General features: G+C 40.1%; 2 protein-coding genes across 3 annotated transcripts in view; both read left to right on the top strand.

Annotated features, from left to right (window-relative positions):
• pxnb (paxillin b) overlaps positions 1-17,452 on the top strand; it is a 202,400-nt gene extending 184,948 nt beyond the window's left edge. For both annotated transcript variants that reach the window (XM_060931790.1, XM_060931791.1), the window contains 9 exons: positions 3,447-3,532; positions 3,616-3,758; positions 7,496-7,682; positions 7,787-7,925; positions 14,275-14,421; positions 14,652-14,825; positions 15,026-15,107; positions 15,216-15,364; positions 15,503-17,452. In XM_060931790.1, the coding sequence (XP_060787773.1) occupies positions 3,447-3,532; positions 3,616-3,758; positions 7,496-7,682; positions 7,787-7,925; positions 14,275-14,421; positions 14,652-14,825; positions 15,026-15,107; positions 15,216-15,364; positions 15,503-15,769 (1,374 nt within the window). In that variant the 3' untranslated portion in view covers positions 15,770-17,452. The remainder of the gene's footprint in view (positions 1-3,446; positions 3,533-3,615; positions 3,759-7,495; positions 7,683-7,786; positions 7,926-14,274; positions 14,422-14,651; positions 14,826-15,025; positions 15,108-15,215; positions 15,365-15,502) is intronic.
• On the top strand, positions 7,942-10,945 carry LOC132893065 (cyclin-dependent kinase inhibitor 1C-like). Its single transcript, XM_060931794.1, has 3 exons — positions 7,942-9,457; positions 9,904-10,167; positions 10,331-10,945. The coding sequence occupies exons 1-3, from the start codon at positions 9,005-9,007 to the stop codon at positions 10,826-10,828; spliced, it is 1,215 nt and encodes a 404-aa protein (XP_060787777.1). The 5' UTR covers positions 7,942-9,004; the 3' UTR covers positions 10,829-10,945.
• Positions 17,453-23,506: the final 6,054 nt, after the last annotated feature.

Here is a 23,506-nt window from a genome sequence, read left to right as displayed (position 1 = left end):
CATCTTAATTATTGTTTGTGTCACAATAAAACAATAATTTGCACCTTTGAAATGGTAGGTAAATCAAATGGTGCTAACCCCCCAAAAATCCATTTTAATTCCATCTTGTAATACGACAAAACAGGACAAACACAAAGAGGGATGAATACTTTTGCAAGACGCTGTATTTATACAGAATAAGGCAGTTACCACTTTCCACAGAATATTTCACCACCCTTTGTGATGCATCATGATCAATAGTTTGAAAAGATGCAGTGGCAGAATTGCACGTCTTGGAGGAAGTACAACCCCGATTCCAAAAAAGTTGGGACAAAGTACAAATTGTAAATAAAAACAGAATGCATTAATTTACAAATCTCAAAAACTGATATTGTATTCACAATAGAGCATAGACAACATATCAGATGTTGAAAGTGAGACATTTTGAAATTTCATGCTAAATATTGGCTCATTTGAAATTTCATGACAGCAACACATCTCAAAAAAGTTGGGACAGGGGCAATAAGAGGCTGGAAAAGTTAAAGGTACAAAAAAGGAACAGCTGGAGGACCAAATTGCAACTCATTAGGTCAATTAGCAATAGGTCATTAACATGACTGGGTATAAAAAGAGCATCTTGGAGTGGCAGCGGCTCTTAGAAGTAAAGATGGGAAGAGGATCACCAATCCCCCTAATTCTGCGCCGACAAATAGTGGAGCAATATCAGAAAGGAGTTCGACAGTGTAAAATTGCAAAAAGTTTGAACATATCATCATCTACAGTGCATATCATCATCAAAAGATTCAGAGAATCTGGAAGAATCTCTGTGCGCAAGGGTCAAGGCCGGAAAACCATACTGGGTACCCGTGATCTTCGGGCCCTTAGACGGCACTGCATCACATACAGGCATGCTTCTGTATTGGAAATCACAAAATGGGCTCAGGAATATTTCCAGAGAACATTATCTGTGAACACAATTCACCGTGCCATCCGCCGTTGCCAGCTAAAACTCTATAGTTCAAAGAAGAAGCCGTATCTAAACACGATCCAGAAGCGCAGACGTCTTCTCTGGGCCAAGGCTCATTTAAAATGGACTGTGGCAAAGTGAAAAACTGTTCTGTGGTCAGACGAATCAAAATTTGAAGTTCTTTATGGAAATCAGGGACGCCGTGTCATTCGGACTAAAGAGGAGAAGGACGACCCAAGTTGTTATCAGCGCTCAGTTCAGAAGCCTGCATCTCTGATGGTATGGGGTTGCATTAGTGCGTGTGGCATGGGCAGCTTACACATCTGGAAAGACACCATCAGTGCTGAAAGGTATATCCAAGTTCTAGAGCAACATATGCTCCCATCCAGACGACGTCTCTTTCAGGGAAGACCTTGCATTTTCCAACATGACAATGCCAAACCACATACTGCATCAATTACAGCATCATGGCTGCGTAGAAGAAGGGTCCGGGTACTGAACTGGCCAGCCTGCAGTCCAGATCCTTCACCCATAGAAAACATTTGGCGCATCATAAAACGGAAGATACGACAAAAAAGACCTAAGACAGTTGAGCAACTAGAATCCTACATTAGACAAGAATGGGTTAACATTCCTATCCCTAAACTTGAGCAACTTGTCTCCTTAGTCCCCAGACGTTTACAGACTGTTGTAAAGAGAAAAGGGGATGTCTCACAGTGGTAAACATGGCCTTGTCCCAACTTTTTTGAGATGTGTTGTTGTCATGAAATTTAAAATCACCTAATTGTTCTCTTTAAATGATACATTTTCTCAGTTTAAACACTGGATGTGTCATCTATGTTCTATTCTGAATAAAATATGGAATTTTGAAACTTCCACATCATTGCATTCCGTTTTTATTTACAATTTGTACTTTGTCCCAACTTTTTTGGAATCGGGGTTGTATGTTAGCCTTCACCCTCAATCCAGGATGAAAAACATCAGTTCAAATGGTGCACTTTGGCCCATGGAATGGGTTTTTTGTTTGTTTTCTGCTATGAAAGAATGTATTTTCTGTTAAGAAATAATCCTCAGGAATGCATAGACTTGGCATGACTTCCACCACTGAGAACAGAGGTAGATTCCTCAGAGATGGAACTACTTTTTGAATTAATGAAAGGTTTGAACAACTAGTCTCCACTGAATTTTTTTTTTTTAATTACACTTGTAATTTAATTTCACAGTCTAAATCAGGGGTCTTCAAACTTATCCACAAAGGGGCAGTGTGGCTGCAGGTTTTCATTCCAACCAAGCCTGTTTGGCAAGAATAAAAGCCTGCAGCCACACTGACCCTTTGCAGATAAGATTGAACACCACTGGTCCAAATGGTTTAAATTAGATCAAAATCTGTCTTTCTTTTATGTGTACACAATTATCTTTTTTTTTTTTGCATATTCTTTACTGTTGTCATACCTTTCACATATTTTGTGGAATTGAGAATCTACTTCTGAAAATATTCCATCAGTTTTCTATACAGTGCCCTCCACACTTATTGGCATCCCTTGTATAAAAGGGGTCCACCTTTTGTTGAAGTGGCTTGATCTCACACGGGGGGGAAAAGAGAAAAATCCAACCTTTAATTGAAATAAAGTTATTCAGAGGAAAATAGATCTCTCATTAAGAAATTATTTTCAGCAAAATTGTGTGCCACCTCATGTACATACCTTAGCACTTCAGAATCACTCAATTAAGAGTGCTTGCTTTTGCAGAATGACAGAAAGCTCAGCAAAAGTTTTAATTGACAATTATTTGCCAAAGGTGAAGTGAGTATCGGTGTATAATAACCAAGGTGAAGTCAAGCCTGTGGTGGATAATTGTTTTTGTATAAATATGCAGGTGATTTATTTCAATTAAAAAAAAAAAGTATTTATTTCAAAGTTCAAAAGTGGTATGCAATTCTAATAAAGGTGTGGTGCAGACTTGTCACTTTTCTGTGCCGACTCACATAAAACGCTTTGTTTTGAAATAGATAAATTTAAATTCCACCTTACCTTTGAATAGTTTTAGACCAAACTTTGTGGCATCTTTTGTGCTCTTAGGAACAGCGGTTTCTTTCATAATTTGTAATTCTTCCTCACTTGGTGACAAAGCGATTGACTGCCATTTTGCCAAATCAGTCTAGGTGATGATCGAGATATAATCCGAATTTCTTGACCAATCAGCATATACGATTTTCTGTCATCACCTGTGTATTTATACTAAACTCATTTATCACAGATTTCTGCAACATAATATGATTTCTCTTGACCATCTGGAGACTCACTCATCCAAAATAGTTAATATGCTAAAGGCTTTTTTGTGTGTGTCTGTCCTTTCAAAGATTTTCACAGTGCTATTTGAGATCATTAATTTATCTGACTGGTTTGGCATGGTCAAGATGAAGGTACAGTCTTCTGAGTATATAGGCTTAATATTTATTTTGAATCAGTTGAAGTGAAGTTTGCCCTTTATTGCTTTTCAGTCTCTTGGCTCAACACAAAAAAGTACATTGTCTCAAGACATCAGTAGTCCCCCATTACCTCATACAGAAGAGGACCACGTCTACAGGTCAGTTATATGACAACAAAAACAAATGGATTGCTTGTTTCTATACAGTGATGAAGCTTCATCTTCCCCGACTGTTATTCTAGTTTCCCCAACAAGCAAAAGACACCATCAGACTCCTCAGCACCAGCTATGAGCTCTGCACTGGGCAGCAACTTGTCTGAGCTGGATCGCCTGCTACTGGAACTCAATGCTGTTCAGCAGAACACACCATCCTACACCACCACAGGTACCCACACATATGTACACACCTCAGTACCTGCATCACATAGGTGCAAAGAATAAGATAAACAAAGCCTTGGATTAGCTTTAAAATTAAAGTTTTGGGTAAAAATTCCCAGCAATTAGTATTACCATCTCAAATTTTAATTATCATTAAAAGCACTTGATTTTAATGTGAACTTTTCAAACCACGTTAAATAAGTGTAAAACAAATTTGGAGCAAATAGGTGTTAGAAAATAGTTGCTGAAAACGTGAAAAAACTGAACTATGTAGTACCGAGTTGTGGTATTAGACCGTTAGACAGTTTTTCATTTTTGTGTTCATAAATCATAGCTTGATGACTCACTGAAGCCATACAGTGCCTTGCAAAAGTATTCATACCCCTTGAACTTTTTCACGTTTTTCCACCTTACAACCACGAACTTAAAAGTTTTTTTTATTGAGATTTTATGTGATAGACCAACACAGAGTAGCACATAATTGTGAAGTGAAACGAAAATGATAAATGGTCTTCAAAATTTTAAACAAATAAAAATCTGAAAAATCTGATGTGCATTAGTATTCAGCCCCCCTGTGTCAATACTTTGTAGAGCCACCTTTTGCTGCAATTACAGCTGCAAGTCTTTTGTGGTATGTCTCTACCAGCTTTGCACATCTAGACACTGAAATTTTTGCCCATTCTTCTTTGCAAAATACCTCAAGCTCAGCCAGATTGGATGGAGAGCATCTGTGAACAGCAATTTTCAAGTCTTGCCACAGATGCTCAATGGGATTTAGGTCTGGACTTTGACTGGGCCATTCTAACACATGAATATTCTTTGATCTAAACCATTCCATTGTAGCTCTGGCTGTATGTTTAGGGTCATTGTCTTGCTGGAAGGTGAATCTCCTTCCCAGTCTCAAGTCTTTTGCAGCCTCCAACAGGTTTTCTTCCAGGATTGCCCTGTATTTAGCTCCATCCATCTTCCCATCAACTCTGACCAGCTTCCCTGTCCCTGCTGAAGAAAAGCATTCCCATAGCATGATGCTGCCACCACCAAGTTTCACAGTGGGGATGGTGTGTGCAGGGTGATGAGCAGTGTTAGTTTTCCGCCACACATAGCGCTTTGCATTTAGGCCAAAAAGTTCAACTTTGGTCTCAAGCACCTTCTTCCACATGTTTGCTGTGTCCCCTACATGGCTTCTGGCAAACTGCAAACGGGACTTCTCATGCCTGTCTTTCAACAATGGCTTTCTTCTTGCCACTCTTCCAAAAAGGCCAGATTTGTGGACTGTACGACTTATAGTTGTCCTGTGCACAGATTCTCCCACCTGAGCTGTGGATTTCTGCAGCTCCTCCAGAGTGATCATGGGCCTCTTGGCTGCTTCTCTGACCAGTGCTCTCCTTGCTCGCTCTGTCAGTTTAGGTCAGTCTTGGTAGGTTTGCAGTTGTGCCATACTTTTTCCATTTTTGAATGATGGCTTGAACAGTGCTTCTTGAGATGTTCAGAGCTTGGGATATTTTTTTCTAACCTAACCCTGCTTTAAACTTCTCCAGAACTTTATCCCTGACCTGTCTGGTGAGTTCTTTGGTCTTCATGATGCTGTTTGTTCTTCAGTGTTCTCTAACAAACCACTGAGGCCTTCACAGAACAAGTGTATTTATGCTGAGAGTAAATTACACACAAATTACACTCTATTAACTAATTAGATGACTTCTGAAGGCAATTGATTGCACTGGATTGTATTTAGAGGTATCAGAATACAGGGGGCTGAATACTAATGCACACCACATTTTTCAGATTTTTATTTGTTTAAAATTTTGAAGACCATTTATCATTTTCGTTTCAATTCACAATTATGTGCTGCTCTGTGTTGGTCTATCACATAAAATCTCAATAAAAAACTTAAGTTCGTGGTTGTAAGGTGGAAAAATGTGAAAAAGTTCAAGGGGTATGAATACTTTTTCAAGGCACTGTACTATGCTAATCACTTTTAATGTTTATTTTGATTTGGATAATTCTCCACGTTGTCTTCAAGTTCACATCCACCCACCATTATGGATCACTTCTGTTTTCTTTCGAAATGGCAAGTTAAAACTTATTTCCATAGAATCACCAAAATTAAAGAAAATAGTGTTTTTGGTTTTGGGGTTTTTTTTAAATCTGTTTTTGTTAATCTAAACGCGTGCTGCTATTTTTCAAGTTCAGATGCACTAGGGGTGCACTCTGTTTTTGTGCTGTGTTGCTGAATGCTAATTGAAAATTGATTCATTCATGGATTGGTGGACTTCTGCAGAAAAGAAATAAAAGAAAATATTATGGGTATTTTTTTTTTTTAAATTTAATATATGGATGATTTCCGACGTGCAAGATGCCATTTTTCAACTCACATTCAGTCGCAATACATGTGCACTCTGCTCTTGCATTGTGTTGCTAAATGCTAGTTGAAAATGGATTAATTAATGGATTGGCGAAGTTTGATAGAAAATAAATAAAGGAAAATATTGTGGGTTTTTTCTCTTTTTTTTGGTGTATGTATGATTGGACAAGTTTTTGAGGCTTTCACCTCAAGTTCAAAGCGACCATGTGCACCTTTGGCTGTTACATGGATCTAAAAATAGATTTGTCTAGCTTGACTGAAACGCCAACTCTATTGACATAAAACAGAATTTAGCTGGTTTATTTATTTGCTTGCTTATTTATTTGTTTGTTTTATTTATTTGCTTGCTGTTATTTGTATGTCACAGACAGATTGGCACAGAGCCATGGAGAGAGAGAGAGAAACTTCGCTTGCTTTTTGTAATTGTACATATTGGTCTCGCCTAACAATCGCTAAGATAAACCAAAAAAAAAGTGTATACAGTACACTGAATGCTGTGGGGGTGTAAAACTGCGGCTCTGCAGTCAGATATTAGTGGAGGTTGCACCTTTCCCGCGATTGGGCATGGTTTTGGCGCCTTCAGGGGACACGTCCCCTGTGTCTCAGAGCAGAGTCCTACTTTTTTCACAATTCTGTAAAATAGTCGATAGATTAATCAATAGAAAAATAGCTGTTAGTGACAGCCCTAATGTTATTTTAACGTTTATGCAAACCAAAAAAAGTGCATAGCACCTCATCTCATCTCATTATCTCTAGCTGCTTTATCCTTCTATAGGGTCGCAGGCAAGCTGGAGCCTATCCCAGCTGACTACGGGCGAAAGGCGGGGTACACCCTGGACAAGTCGCCAGGTCATCACAGGGCTGCACATAGACACAGACAACCATTCACACTCACATTCACACCTACGGTCAATTTTAGAGTCACCAGTTAACCTAACCTGCATGTCTTTGGACTGTGGGGGAAACCGGAGCACCCGGAGGAAACCCACGCAGACACGGGGAGAACATGCAAACTCCACACAGAAAGGCCCTCGCCAGCCCCGGGGCTCGAACCCAGGACCTTCTTGCTGTGAGGCGACAGCGCTAACCACTACACCACCGTGCCGCCCCAGTGCATAGCACAATTAATTTTATTTATGGTTTTCGCTATAAAACTTGTTGAAATAATTTCAGTTTGGGTATCAGTACTTTAACATTTTCAGCATGTTTTAACAATACCATGATAATTTTGATCACTATAGTGGTGATATTTTCATACCATTTCATCTGTAGTGCATATTGACTTAGAATGATGTTCTCTCAAACACAAGCATGCTGATTTCTAATGTGTAGGTATCAACCTAGTGTAATTGTGCAATGCATTGTAATTTGTTGATCTGTAGAAGATGCAGCTCCCCCACTTCCTTCCTCCAGTTCTGCACACTATATCCAGGAAAATGGAGTCCACTCAGGAATTACCCCTGCTGCCAAGGACAAACCTCAGAGAAATGGAACCAAAGGGCCAGAAGAAGGACGCCCCACTGTGGAGAGCCTATTGAATGAACTGGAGAGCGCGATACCTGCCCCAATGTAAGAGCCTCCCAGTCTTATGCATCTGCATTTTATGAATGCTGAAATATGACTATATTTTATACTATAATTGTTGATTAATGCTAACATATTTGTGTAAGTAGGCCTGTCCCTTCTGGACTTCAAACGGAGGGGCACTTGGATGTACCATCTGAGCAGCAAGGTCGAATGTCAGCCACCTCAGCCACGCGAGAATTGGATGAGCTCATGGCTTGCTTATCTGATTTCAAGGTGCAGAGCAATGTGAGTGCATATTTGTGTGCCCTAAAAATTACATGCAACAGGACTGTATGCAAGTTCCTTTGTGTAAGGTCGGGGGGGATTAAACGTTTGGAAGAAAATTCCTTGCAGTGCCTCAAGACAGGATTGCTGAATAATCTAACTAGTTCCACATGCACACCCTTTTGACAAAAGTCGAACAATACTAGCTTAGATGATTTTTTTTTCCGTCTGTTCAAGTCTCCAGGCTGTTGTTGTTGGGTTTTTTTTTAATTTGTCTGTTTTCTTTCCTGCTCTTTTTCCTTCTTATTGTTATCTTCCAGCCAAGCTCTTTGGGCTCCCTAAACTCTGACCCACTATTTGATCCATCCAACAGCTTCTCTACCATTGCAGAAATTCATTCTCCTTCTGCCACAGTAGTCCCTACTGCAGTTTCCCCAACACCAAGTCTCCCTTCTAAACCAAACGGTCACTCTCCACTGCCCTCCTCTCCAGCAATCTTAGAGTTACGCATAGTGGAAGATTTCAATGACACTGTTCTGCGGTGTAGTGCCCTAAATTCTGCCCCTTCTGCCCTTCACTCAACCACTTCATTTGCAACCATTTCCAGTACTCTATACTCCCCTTCAAATCCACATCCAGACCAGGTTTTCAATGATTCTGTCTCCACGCTGAGCACTGACCTGGAGTCACCTGTGGGTTTGTCACAGACCATCACTACTACCACAACCACTGTGTCTACCATCAGCCCTGGCAATCAACAGCATATCCCTGCCAATCCTGAGAACCTTCTTCCCAGCAGCAGGACTAAATCAGCTCAAGTGTTTTCTGTGCCCATTGCTAAATCTCAAAGTCCATTAATTCAATCTTCTAATGATGTCTGTCTTGTGACCAGTCCAGAGCCTAAATTTCCTGCTACATCTCCCATCTTTACATCTGTACCTGGTCGTGAATCACCTGTCATACAATCCCCATCACCTCCTAAACCTGCTTCTCCTGACATCACCACACCTCCTGTGCATTCTGTATCAGTGCCCAAGATCTCAAGTCTTTCAGCAGTGCTACCTGAGCCAGTTATTGTTACCACAAAACCACTTTATCCTATGAAGCCTGAGGCTCCGGCTCTGGAGACTTCTCTTGATGATGCTTTGGATAATCTCCTCACCATGAATGTCAGTAAGCCTGAGCCTGAGTCCCAAAATGGGGCTACAACAGTTTGTAAGATGAATTCAGTAGAACACCCACAAGTGATTCAGGGGATGCATACTGCAATAGACCATAGGGTGATGCAGCTGGACATGCACAGAGAGTGCACAGCAGGAGATGGGCTTCTTGAGGACCAGTCTGATTGTAGGAGTGAACTTCTGGACTGGGCTGATATGGAGCTGAAGCTGTCATATGATGGCGCGGATGGCTCCATGACTCCTATGACTGAGGCTAGCTGGATGGATGACTCCCTTACCCCTTCCTCCTGCCCTGGAACCCCAGATGCCCAGATGGACCTGCCCACATTACATCCTGTCAGCACCATGGATAGGATTTCAGCATCTGGACATGTATGAAGGAAATTGCATTGTTTCAGTACAGCGAAGGAAATAGTGTCATGGATTGTTACTGTAAAGGCTGTGTGCCAGTGTACTGTGTGTCAAAATCTCGAGTGTTGGCATGTGAATGAAGCATGAAGAACTTGAGCATGAGTATCACAGCTCTATGTACCATTAGCACCCAATGGTTTCATGCTCTGCATTCAGCATTATGAAAATGATCCTAGTTTAACATATTCTACCATACATTTATTGCCTTATTACAGAACTCTCAGCTTAAAGCTCTTGTTGTGTGTTTTTGTGGTGGTGATAGTTGCCTGAAGTTGCCTGAAGGTCCGCTCTCATCAACAACAGCATCTAATCTCAAATAGGTGAACCAAGTTCTGCTGACTACTGATTGTTGCATGTTTTGTTATTTGAGTATGAATCATCTGACAGGGTCTCTACCCCTGGCTCAGATCAAGTCTGTGATCAGACGTACCAAGGAGACGTCCAATGTCCATCCCATGTACCGGGATGGCATTATTCGCAGGAAGATGGGCCCAGTAATCTTCCACAAAAGCAACTCTCAGGATCGCCTCATAGAAGAGCTCCAAGGCAAGCTGGGAATTGCTCGCAAGGAACGCCCCAAGAAACAACCAGATGATTGGCTGACCGAGGGCATCATTGTCATGTCGAATCCTAAACGCTTGCGAGACGACCACAGCAGGGAGGTAGATAAGGTAGATGTGCGAAATGACGAGCAATTCAGAGTACACATTTTCATACTTTTTGAATACTCTGCATTGATGAGACTATTGACCAGTCACTGCTTTTTATCAGTCTTTCTCGATTGACCTTTCATCTTTTCCCTCCTGTATTCTTTCTCTGTCTGTCTCTCTTTAGATTATTATTCCCCCTGAGTCTCCTATTCCTCAGAGAAAGGTGATACCAGCTCCCCAGTCCAGTTCCCCAGCCCCTCACCTCCCACCCCTAGCCATGGAACCAAAGCCCAGGCCTATAGTAAAAGCTGTACCAGTTCCACCTCCTCCTCCTCCAGCGCACTCTCTACCTATTCCTGCCCCCTTTCAGCTTGCTAGGGAATCCACACCTCCTCCCCAACTCCCTGTAAAATGTGAGCCTCCTCCATTCGAAGTTAAGCCCCCTACTCCTGAGCCAGTAGAGCCTCCTCCCCTTCCAACAAAGCCTGCACCAGCGCCACCTCTACCTCAGTCTCCCCCACCTGCCCCTGTTGTCGCTCCCAAAATGTTGGTGTCTGTGGGATGTCAAACGGAGTACGATCCCTTCTTCCCTCACGTGCAGGTGCAGGCATGGAGTTCTTACTCTAAAGATGTAGGAGGTGGGGGTGCTCAAGTTGCACCCCTGACTTTTAGTCTTCCTTGAACTGAAAATAGAGCTGCAACTGCTAAAAAAAAAAAAAAAAAAACTAGATAAACATAAAGAAACAGGCCAAACACGATTTGAGATTTAGTAGTTTGAGTTTATATGTCAGAGATAGTTTCCTCCTATAATAGTGATTTACCATCACTTAAAATATTTAATTCATTTAGGAACAATACATGTAGGTGTGTGAGATATATATATATATATATATATATATATATATATATATATATATATATAATTTTTTTTGTTTTGTTTTTTTGGTATGTTTATTGTTACAAATTGTCCATGAGACGCAAATCTTCTGGACAGAGGGGTTTGCACTTTCCGGGTTTCTCTCTGAAATAACAAGCTGGTGTTGTGTGGGGTGGGCTGGGTTTTTTGTTTGTTTGTTTGTTTGTTTTTTTCTCTCATTAACTTCAAGATTGAGAAGAAAGTAGAGGCTGGTGAGGGAATAATTGGATATACGAGGGTAAGTCAAAAAGTTCTAAGACAGATGTTATAATTTCAAAAGGAATACAAAGAAGGAATTCTCCGATGGAAACATCGCTTGCAGAAGTGTTTAAATTTAAATGGAGGATATGTAGAGAAATAGCTTTATTTTCATAAATAAAGATTTTTTTCATCTGTCAGCCTCGTATCTGCTACAATGCAAGTGATAACAGAAAATAACACTGTGTTGGGAAACTTCCTGATTTTTTTTTTTCCACATGTTAAATAAATTTCTTAATAGAAAACTTCCATCCATTATCCGTAACCGCTTATCCTGTGCATGGTCACAGGCAAGCTGGAGCCTATCCCAGCTGACTATTGGCGAGAGGCGGGGTACACCTTGGACAAGTGGCCAAATGATCGCAGGGCTGACACATAGGTGGGGTTTACATTAGACCGTATCAGCGGATCATCAGATTAATGTTTTTAAAACGATTAGCGTGCACACAGCAACGCCAATACACGGATACGCTCGGCTCCGCAGGCATCCTGCACTCCAAATCACTCCGCCCTGAACAGCGAGTGCCCTCTGGAGGGTGCGCACTCCGGCCCTGCGCAGCTCACAGAGCGCGCGAGTGAAGTGCACGAGCAGTGATTCGGGACTGAGCCGCTGTGTGTGTGATCCTAGTGCATATCGGGCATGCGCGTCACTTACCACTTGCAAGTGGAAGGATGGCAAGCCTAAAGACAATCATAACTACACAATGGGCAGTATTTGCATCAGTATTTGCAGTATTTTCATACTTTTATACTCTTTAATGAAAGGTGATACAAGGCGGAAGTCCGCGCCGTTTTTCAGCAGTCACGTCACATGACCAACGCCAGCGAATCAGGAAGGTGGATGTCACAGTGACGTCCAATGACGACGCCAGCTAGAGCTCAGCACAGCGTATCCGCGTATTCTCAATGTTTACACAGCACCGGACCAGACACGATCTGGATTGAATACGTGGACCCTGGCGAATTCCCGTTTCCAGGCGTTTTAATGTAAACGGACAGTGCATCCGCGAAGAAAACGAGACAGATACGGTCTAATGTAAACTTGGCCACAGAGACAAGCAACCATTCATGCTCACATTCACACCTACAGTCAATTTAGAGCCACCAATTAGCCTAATCTGCCTGTCTTTGGACTGTGGGGGAAACCGGAGCACCCGAGGAAACCCACGCAGACACAGGGAGAACATGCAAACTCCACACAGAAAGGCCCCCATTGGCCACTGGGCTCAAACCCAGAACCTTCTTGCTGTGAGGCAACACACAAGAAGTCAAATTGCACTGTGATAAAATTATTGAAATTAACACACAATTTCTACTATTTTTGGATGGCATCATAGTTCAAACCACATGTATGCTGCTTAAAATTGCAGCACCCCTACTGTACAATTTGCCCAAAAAAGTGGGACATCTCTACTGTTCTCATGAAAGCAGAGGTTAGGCTCTCTGAGTGTGTATAAGCTCTGACATGTACCATTAGTTGCTAGACATTCTTTTTTATTTTATTGTTGCACTACATAAATGCAGTCATTTTTACCACCAAGTGTTGGGGAAAGATATGGTAGTATGACCAGCTTAAAATCGGTTGTCTTCCTGTATGTGGTGCTATAGATTGATTTGGTGGAAATGCACATCCTAGAGAGTAGTTAATTTAAGGCAGATTCAACATATGCACTCAACTGCAGGATGAGTAACAGATTATTTTGACCATTTCCTGTAAAAATTAATAAAAAAAATGCACATTCATAAGTTAGAAAATTAGAAAAATGTGTACACTTGTATATGAGTGTCTACCTTCCAGATGCATATGAAAAGCTTGGGTACAGCAGATTTGAGTTTCTGGGCGATTTACATGTGTGTGTGCTGGTCTGGGAAAACCCATAACATGTTGCGATGGCTGAATTCTGGCAAACAGAGAAAATATGATGGGGGAAAAAAATCTGTTTTGGACCATAATTACTTTTTTTTTTGCCTATAACATACTTTGACACTACTCAATATTTGTCACCAAAAAGATGTGAAAAAGTTCATATTAACTTTAATAACCTTGGCTTAGTGGTCTGCCATGAGATCATGTTGGGCAAGGAGTCAGTTTAACAAAGGTAGTGGTAAATTCAGTCAGTCTGCCTGAAGATGCCTAAAACTGCTAGATTTAAGTGTACCTTTCTCATGCAGTGACTGTCAGACTTTGATCAAATTATTGGGTAGATAGAGAAAAACACCTTTACATTAGTGTAGCCTAGGCATAAGATGACTGTTTTAAAATCATTGAATGACTTAATAAATTAATTTTTAAAATCCCTGAATTATGTAAATATAATTTCTCATCTATAAATATTTGCCCTTATTATATGAAATAAGGGATATTATTACACATATACTGAATGCCATCCTATTCTATTCAGTTCTGAATAGTTTGTAGGCTATGAACAAAGGCTGGTATAAAGATGGATATAGATATCATGGTCATTATTATAAACTGTATAGCTTATTTATTACATATTAAATAGTAGTTGCTTTCGCACAACTGGTGTGGTGGTGTAATTTTTTTTACAATAATTGGAATGGAATCATTAAATGCAATTTTATCACTTTTAATTTTAGGGGAAAAGTAGACTTAAAAATGTTATAAATTGTGGTTAAAATGCATGCAAAAAAGATATTTCTCATTTCAGGAAAGCATGTAATTTTCATTGTCAGAATTTCACCATGTGAATGGTTTTCCCATGCTGCCACTAATATAGATTCATTGCAGGGTCTCTAATGGCTTACTGGCATTGCTGAATATGGGGAAGCTTTTAAAGATGGTTCATACATAGAGATATATTTCCCTGTGTGTCTTTTTTTTTTTTTTTTTTTTAACTTGGGTCTGTGTGTCTCTGTTGTTAAGTTTATTTAATTTTAACGTGCCAGCTTGTTTATGGAATGATCTGATCTTTGTTTTCCCATCTTTTTAGATCATGGCTCAGGGAAAGGGTCCAAACACACAGGTCAATAAACTAGACAACATGCTGGGAAGCCTGCAGTCTGATTTACATAAGCTGGGTGTAAAGACTGTGGCCAAAGGAGTGTGTGGTGCTTGCTCCAAACCGATTGTTGGCCAGGTGAGGAGTGTTCAGTGATGCTCCTTTTCTTTGACTGTAAGGGATGTAAAGAGAAATACTATACATATTAATGAATCGACAATTCCCCTATAAAAAGGGAAATTAGGACCTAGTTAAGATTTAAAATGTATTATACAAATTTTGTCACTTGATAAATCAACACTAGTTTATCTTCAGTATCACAGGTTATTACCAGAGTGAGTATAAAATGTTGTGGGTGCTTCTTACAGGTAGTAACTGCCATGGGCCGCACATGGCACCCGGAGCATTTTGTGTGCTCTCACTGCCAGGAGGAGATTGGCTCTAGAAATTTCTTTGAACGCGATGGACAGCCATACTGTGAGAAAGACTACCATCACCTCTTCTCTCCTCGCTGCTACTATTGCAATGGTCCCATTCTGGATGTGAGAACACTTGCATTAGACTGCACCCTTGCAATCTAATGCACTGAATGCAAATATTTATCAAGTTCATTACTGTTCTAGAGATGTATTTAGAAGCATTCTAGTATAATTGGAAGGAAATGCTTAATGTAGAATGAGATCCATATTATATGAATGTAGAAAAGAGGTATAGAGAAAATGTTTGCTTTTCCCATCTGCAGAAAGTAGTGACTGCTCTGGATAGAACATGGCATCCTGAACACTTTTTCTGCGCTCAGTGTGGGGCCTTCTTTGGCCCTGAGGGTGAGTTGCTGCTGCTGCTGTTGCTATTCTCTCCTCTGCACTCATCTGTGTTTAGCTTGCAACATTGTTGAGGTCTCTCTCAGTGTGTGTGTGTGTGTGTGTGTTTAGGTTTTCATGAGAAAGATGGGAAGGCATACTGCCGTAAAGATTACTTCGACCTGTTTGCTCCCAAGTGTGGTGGCTGTGCCCGTGCCATCCTCGAAAATTATATATCTGCCCTGAACAGCCTCTGGCACCCTGAGTGCTTTGTTTGTAGGGTATGTATATGTGTGTTCTGAAATGTGAAGTATATTTTATGGATGGCTGACAAACTTTACACTCCATAATTTTGTTAATGTAGAATAGAGGTGCTGAATTCTTGTAAGATTTTTATTTCCTGTATGTGTTTACTGTAGGAGTGTTTTACTCCTTTCGTGAATGGCAGTTTCTTTGAACATGATGGGCAGCCATACTGTGAGGTTCACTACCATGAACGACGTGGCTCTCTCTGTTCTGGCTGCCAGAAGCCCATAACAGGCCGTTGCATCACGGCCATGGGCAAGAAGTTCCACCCTGAGCATTTTGTCTGTGCCTTCTGCCTCAAGCAGCTCAACAAGGGCACCTTCAAGGAGCAGAATGACAAACCATACTGTCATGGTTGCTTCGTCAAACTCTTCAGTTAGACTGAGTCAATCTGGTGTGTGCTTGCCTGTCTGAGTGTATTGGATATGCAGCAAAATACAAGTTTCAAAAGCCTTATGTAATAGAGGAGTAAAGAGTTTAGATAAGTAATGTAGAGGTTTGAATTTGGTTTTTTGGGAATTGTGTGCAAATGTCTGCTCACTGGTTGAGTGTGAAAGAATCTGTTTTAGGAATGTGGCTTTGTATCAAGTTTGGATCATTTGACCTGTGAAAGTCTTTTCACTATGTAACAATGGTTTGTGGTATGAAATAGAAAATGCCACAGTGGCAAAATGTGATCACAATTTGTAAGAATTGGATGTGGGCTCAACAGTTTGTCCAATGTATTTAGCATTTGCAAGAAACAATTTATATTACTGTGCAGTGCCTTGTTTTCTATCAGAAATTATGATACATGAATTGTACAAAAAAATTGTTTAGCAACTGATATGTACATTTATATGGAGACTGACGTTCTTGGTGTGCCAATAATTACCAGCCCATAACAAGCCAGCCATGATGAACTACAAACACTGAATAGGAGTGGTGTGGTGTTGAGTATTGTGAACCTCAGTCACCCAAGTAAATTCCTGTGTATATATAGAATTATCCTTTTCAGAGGGAAGCCGAGGCTTTTGGTCTTTTTATTCAAGCGATCATAAGCATTATTGAATTATTTACCCATATAATCATGTTGAAATAACTAAATGCATCATCTCAAAAATACTTTACTGTATTTAGGTAACTTGTCCTCATTTTTCGTACTCTTACCATTTTAATAACCACTTATTCTCTTTCATTTTCTCAAGCAAATCTTGGGTTGTTTAATTAAATAGCTGTGACAATGTTGTGCAATTTCTATCCCTTTAACACAGTATATGATTGGTTTAAAGATAAGTATGTCTTTCTGTCTCAGAGACAGCTCTGGGCAATTTTAACTGCTGTATTCCTTTATAACATTCTAATGTATTTTTCTCATTTTTTCTTTTTTGTTTGTCTGAAAGTCTTAAGCATCACAGACATTTTAAAGAATGGGTTATGATGGATGAATCATTAGAAATGTAACACCAGTTTTTAAATTCCCCCTAGAAATTAAAAGTGGGTATTTCCTTATTTTCAGAAGTATAGCCTTGACTGCTTGCCAAATAATCCAAAGATCTTGTGTATTGTAAAGGTAAGAATGCATGTACGAAATTACTCGCAGTTAACAATCCTTAATCTATATGCATTATCCTCTGGGACTACATATTTTCATCACTAGTATGAGGATGCAGTTCAAACATATGGCCTTATTTTTCTTACATAATGTATATAAAGATAACTTTTAATGGAGATGCTGTGATAATTCAGAGATCTTTCCTATCTTATTATTCTTGTTGTTCTGAGAGCTAGGTGCCTAGAGGACTCAATAGTCCATATGCCTCAGGGCCTATTTGACACTGGTTTTAAAGTTTTTCCCTTTTTTTTTTTTTTTTTTTAGCATGCAACTTTTATGTCAAAAGGAGGGCTTCAATTTTTCTTTCTTTATACTGTTACAGTCTCTTTTAGTGGGCCTTCATTTACTGTGTCTATTTACCCAATGTGAAACTGCAGGTATATATAATTTCCATAACTGGCATTTTGTTCTGAGTCATAGTAATTGGTTGAATTCTTACCGTTATCAATAAAATGCTTTGATGTCTTCATGCACTTTGTTTAATTGTAGACTTTGTGTTCATTCAATGTATCAGGAGAATTTCAGAAAAGAAATTAAAATTATACATGTTACAGGTTTAAATGATCCAATTCAGTTTTCAGCAAAATTTGGTCAAAGATCAAATCCTCTAGTGTTAATCTGGATGTTAATAGACTTCCCCAAACTGGACAGTTGAAGATTGGGGGGGGGGGAAATCACCTGGTCTTTTTCCAGTATTCAACTGTCCAGATTTGGTCACTCTGTGCCCATGATACCCTCAGATTCTTGTTATTGGCTAACAGGAGTGGAACACAATGTGGTCTTCTGCTGTTATAGGCAATCCACGTCAGGGTTCAATGTTTTATGCATTCTGAGATTCTTTTCTGTTCATTACGGTCATAAAGAGTACTTATCTGAGTTACTATGTCCTTCTGGGGGCGGGGTACTGTTCTAGTGGTACATTCTGCTGAATGCACCACCCTCTGCAGGGCGTTGTGGTCATGGATAGAGTAGTTGCCATACTAGGTAGTGATGTTACCTGCCAGGAAGTCTCAACAGCACAGACATACAATGTCCAAGTTGTGTGAGTTTGCCTTGCTTTCCTGAACGTTACGGATGTTGAGTGACCAGGAGACATTTTCATTGATGTGCACTCCAAGGTATTTGAAGTTGGCCTCCCTTTCCACCGGAGCCTCAGATATTAAGAGGGAATGTAGTTTCCTCCCTGCTGACTGAAGAAAGACGAAGAAGATGGCTGTGGACTTTAGATGTTCAGCGCTAGATTCTACACTTGCTTGAAGTTGGCCTGTTCATGACTGTTTATGATCAGACTGACCACCACTGTGTCATCAGCAAATTTAGTGGTGGAGCTATGGGTAGCCACACAGAAGTGGATATACAGTTGTGTTCAAACAAGTAGCAGTGCATTAAAGTGAATATCGATTTTATTTTAATAGCTTTTCTTTCCATATTTCAAATGAAGTGGAAACATTTACACGTTCAATTCCAAATCAAAGCATTAACAAATTTTGTCAAGTCTGCGTTATTCTTTTACAGGAAGCAAAAAAAGAAATATTAATCTGTTCAAAGATATATGTATACCAGCATCGAGATTTTTCTCTTCAAACTGAACTAATGTTTAGTTGCATAGCCATTGTTTTTGATAACTGCTGTGCATCTGCGTTGCACTGAGTCAACCAACTTCTGCTACCTATAAACAGGTATGTCAGCCCAGAATGAATGAACTACATTCCACAGTTCCTGTACATTTTTGGGTTTGCTTCAGAAACTGCATTTTTAATGTCACCCTGCAAGTTTTCAATGGGGTTGAGGTCAGGGGATTGAGCTGATCGCTCCAGTACCTCAATCCTTTTTGTCTGGAACCAAGATGTTGCTTGCTTACTTGTGTGTTTGTGGTCGTTGTCTTGTTGAAACACCCTTTTCAGGGGCATTTCCTCTTTGGCATATGGCAACATAATCTCCAAGTATTTTGATGTATTCAAACTGATCCATGATCCTTGGTATACCATAAATATACATAAATTGGACAAAGGCTGAGCTCACACCTGCACAGGTCTCTAGTGCAACAATGGTGCTTTCCAGGGGCTTCTTGCTGATAGCGTCGATCAAACGTCTTCTGACTGTAACAGTACTTACAAGTAACTTTAGCTCATCTTTGATCATTCTGGAGGTGATAATTGGTTGAATCTTTGCCATTCTGACTATTCATTGATCCGTTTGAACAGTAGTTGCTTATTTTCTTCTGCGTGTTTTGGGGGTTTGTTGCCATTTTAAAGCATTAGAGATTTTAGCTGAGCATCCTGTAATTTGCTGCACTTTTTACGTTTTTCCCTTCTCCAGTCAACTTTTTAAATTATGTTGTTCCTCAACAATTCAGAAGGATATAAATTTTGTGTGTGAAACATTTGCTTTGCTTCTTCCTTAAAAAAGACGGCCTTTTGATTTCATAAAATCGGTGAAATTTAGCTCCCTCTGAAATTTGGTCATTGTGTTTATTTCTGTAATACAGGGTGTCTCAAAATACATGCAACCCGTGTCACTGCTAATAATTCTGCCAATATTAATGTTCTTGTTCTAATTTTTCAGATTTGAAGAGAGGAGACCATAACTAATAATAATTATTAGTCAAAGTGCCTTGGGCAAAGGAGGAAAAAATAGTGTTTACTACTTATTTGGAAACAAAATAATTCAAAATGGTGCAAGCAAAATTTCACAGGAAGTTCAACTTCAACTATCCTCAAAAAAGACAAATTTATCATTGGGCATACAAATTTCAAGCAACAGGATCAGTAAACAACCTCAACAAGAAGGGAGAAACACCCAGATCTGGCAGAAAGCTGACTGCAAGATCTCCTGACAATGTGGATGAGGTGAGAGATTCTATCAGAAAGAGTCCAAAAAAGTCCATCCGAAGATGGAGCCAAGAACTGGGTCTTTCATGTGCATCAGTTCAAAGAATCATGATCAAGGATCTTCAGCTGTACCCATACAGGATCCAGATCAAACATAAACTCAAAATTGGAATAAAATTTATTTATAAAATTTTTTATAACCTTCACTTGAAAAACCTGAAAGGTAGTCTACCTTTTAATAAAGGACAATTAGTGACACCTGTTTTTTTTTTTCACAGAATGAATTCTCAAATTAAACTCCACACTGCTATTATTTTGAACATGCCCTGTTGAATGAATGAGTCACTTACTCAGAACAAGCAGGGTGCATGTCATGACAGCTGGGTCTGTTTTGTTTTTTTTGTTTTTTTAATTGCACTACTACATCTACAAGTAAATTATTTGCCATGCAGAAATATCACTACTATTAATAACAGTGGTTCATCGGGTTACTGATGATGTACTACTGTTTTGGGGTGGGGGTTAACACAACTGTAGATGGAAAACAGCAGGGTGCTCAAGAGACAGCCTTGCGGGGTGCCAATGTTGAGGGTGTGAGAGATATAGGGGGTTTTCGCTGACGTCAGATTTTTGTTTATCATGCGGCATCTGCCATATGGCCGGGCAAGCAAAGAAACATAACCGTGACAGTTAATAATGACAATCAAGACGACTGCAGTCAGTATAATCTCTCTGGAATGATTAACAATTTATATTATACCAGCAGATCGCGTTACATCCAAAAGCTGAAACATGGAGGCATCACAGATCCATATAATTTACCCACAAATGAATGTATTTATTATTTATTCTGCCTACTGCTCTTTGTGTGTGTTTGTGTGCACATGCATGCACGCTCAATGCTCACTTGTCTGCGCATGTGTGTGTTCACTGCTTCAGATGGGTTAAATGCAGAGGAGGAATTTCGCTGTGCTTGAGTGTACATGTGACAAAAATAAAGGCTTCTTATGAGTTTACTCTCAAATGTATTTATTCCACTTGAGGGTAAACTAATAAGACTGCACAAGCGTGTCATATTTAGCAGCTTTACTGCACTCTAGTGCAGTAGAGCTGCTAAGTATGACACGCTTGTGTACGTACCAGTAGACTGTACTGAGTAGTGCCAGACCATGCAGCTTTACTATCTAGACCAAAGTACTGTCCATGTTACACCAACTTACGGACTTGTTGAATGTTAACTTGAGTATGCCTAGGCTAGAGCTATGGGATTTTTATAACTGAATGGCCTTAAGCTAGAAAAATTGTTAGGAGAAATATCAGGTGCACAGAGCTTTCATACTAACCCAGAGTTCTGACTAGACCAGCATAAAATATCAGCATATTGGCACCAGTCATAACAGCTGGGGGTTAGGGGGCTGCCTTAGGCCCCCAAAAGCTCATGGGTTCTGTATGCTCAGAGAAGCATTCTAGTTCATTTCCTGGCACTTGCAGGCTTCCCTGAAAGTCACTCTTTTTTTTGGTGGTAATGTTTTTTGGGTTTTTTTGCCAAACGTTGTTGTGATTGTTTTTGATTGAAGACTTCATTCATTCTCATTATCTCTAGCCGCTTTATCCTGTTCTACAGGGTCGCAGGCAACCTGGAGCCTATCCCAGCTGACTACGGGCGAAAGGCGGGGTACACCCTGGACAAGTCGCCAGGTCATCACAGGGCTGACACATAGACACAGAGAACCATTCACATTCACACCTACGGTCAATTTAGAGTCACCAGTTAACCTAACCTGCATGTCTTTGGACTGTGGGAGAAACCGGAGCACCTGGAGGAAACCCACGCGGACACAGGGAGAACATGCAAACTCCACACAGAAAGGCCCTCACCGGCCACGGGGCTCGAACCCGGACCTTCTTGCTGTGAGGCGACAGCGCTAACCACTACACCACTGTGCCGCCCGATTGAAGACTTACTATAATTAATATTCAACTGCATTGGTGACATATTTATGAAATAAGAATAAAACAACCAGTTAATGTTCACCAAGTGTCACTTTTATTTTCAGCTTCAGCCACTGAATTACAATACATGACTATCCAGATCTAACTCTGGGACCGGGGTGTAGCAGGCCAAATTAACCCCTGCCCAGATTAAACCCAGGTATAGTTTGGCCCAGGCCAGAGTATACCCCGGGAGATAAACTGTCCTAGGCCAAACTGTACCCAAGGTGTAAAATAGCCTAGGCTAGACTATCCCTCTGTGTAAAGAGGATTTGATTGTATTTACACAGTATACATATACACACTTTTTAACCTGGAGGGAACCGAACGGGTTCCTGTTTCCAAGTGATTAAAGTTTTTTTCATTTTGTGCACACGTCATTGTTTGTAAACTGAAATCTTTGTAAATTACAGTTAGGAAAGTCTATTTTTACTAGGGCCCTAGCTAGTGAGATGCCGACATTAAATCCTACTGGTGGGGATAGATGTCTGTGAAATCAATATAAGAAATATGTTTACATAACATCTTGAGCTTCCTTGCAGATTTTTCAGTAGACTTGACTGTTTAACACACTGCTGGCACTGTAACTAAGTAATAAGGCTAAGATAGTTCATGCATGTATGTAGAGTGTGTGGAGGGGGATGCACTGCTGATGTAGTGATGGTTTTACTTAAGTGAGCATAGCAGGCAGCCTTACTTTTCATTTCATAATGTAATCTTTATTTAGTATACATCTAAGTTTTTTTTTAAACAAATAAATCTGCAATTTATTTCACACTGTGTTTGTTGATGCATTGATTCTGATCTACAGTGGTATGCAAAAGTTTGGGCACCCCTGGTCAAAATTGCTGTTACTGTGAACAGTTAAAGTACATATCCTGGACCTAATTCATTATATGAAAGAATGTCCCTTTACACACTCATCCAGAAGGTAATTTTGCACAAGGCCATTTGTCTACAGCAGAAAAATCCCAAGGGAATCTGGAGCCAGATTCGTGACGTCACCTGCGGAAGCACCAGCAGGCTGCGAGAGCTTGCACGGTTTCAGTGCACAGCCTGTGTAGACCAAGTTTAGCAGCTAGCGATTTTGCATTGAAATATGGAATGGTCCCTTGAGTGCAATGTTACTTCACCTTTGGATGAAGAATGCAATGTTTCTACACCCTCCTACAATACATCTGTTAACCATTTTAATAATTACGTGATAACATTGAAGAAATTTGCAGAAAACCACCAGGTCATTTTCTCATAAACAAACCAACGCTGACGTAGGATTCAGAGGGAGGTGTCTCGCACGTGACGTCACGAAAATCAATGTTTCCCAAGAAATCCAAATGCCAAGTTTGTTCAGAGGCGGACCAATTCACCTCAAATGGCTTGATTTCAACTGAATTTTTCTGGTATTGCGCAAGGTAAAAAAAAATTGCACAAAATGTGACACACATTTGACCAAAATTTAATATAAAATAGGAGAATTACATTGATCTTGCTCCTGAATTTACCCGTGTTATGCACTTTAAGCAAGTTGAAAAAAGGCATAAAGTTAAAGATGACTCATTCCCTTTATATTTTGAGCAAAAACAATTTTTTATTTTCATCTTTTACATTTTCAAAATGACAAAAAAGGAAAAGGGCCTGAAGCAAAAGTTTGGGCACCCTGCATGGTTAGTATCTAGTAACACCCCCTTTGGCAAGTATCA

Source organism: Neoarius graeffei, chromosome 10, assembly GCF_027579695.1.
Source record: "Neoarius graeffei isolate fNeoGra1 chromosome 10, fNeoGra1.pri, whole genome shotgun sequence".
NCBI lineage: Eukaryota > Metazoa > Chordata > Actinopteri > Siluriformes > Ariidae > Neoarius > Neoarius graeffei.
The sequence above is the reverse complement of the archived record's forward strand: the minus strand, read 5'-3'. Positions and strand labels throughout refer to the sequence as shown.

Bases quoted from the DNA above. Each gene is read 5' to 3' on its own strand.
- LOC132893065 (XM_060931794.1), top strand. From the start codon at position 9,005: ATGAAGCCTGAGGCTCCGGCTCTGGAGACTTCTCTTGATGATGCTTTG. The intron at 9,458-9,903 runs GTATGAAGGAAA...CCCCTGGCTCAG, and splicing joins GGATTTCAGCATCTGGACAT to ATCAAGTCTGTGATCAGACG. The intron at 10,168-10,330 runs GTAGATGTGCGA...GTCTCTCTTTAG, and splicing joins ACAGCAGGGAGGTAGATAAG to ATTATTATTCCCCCTGAGTC.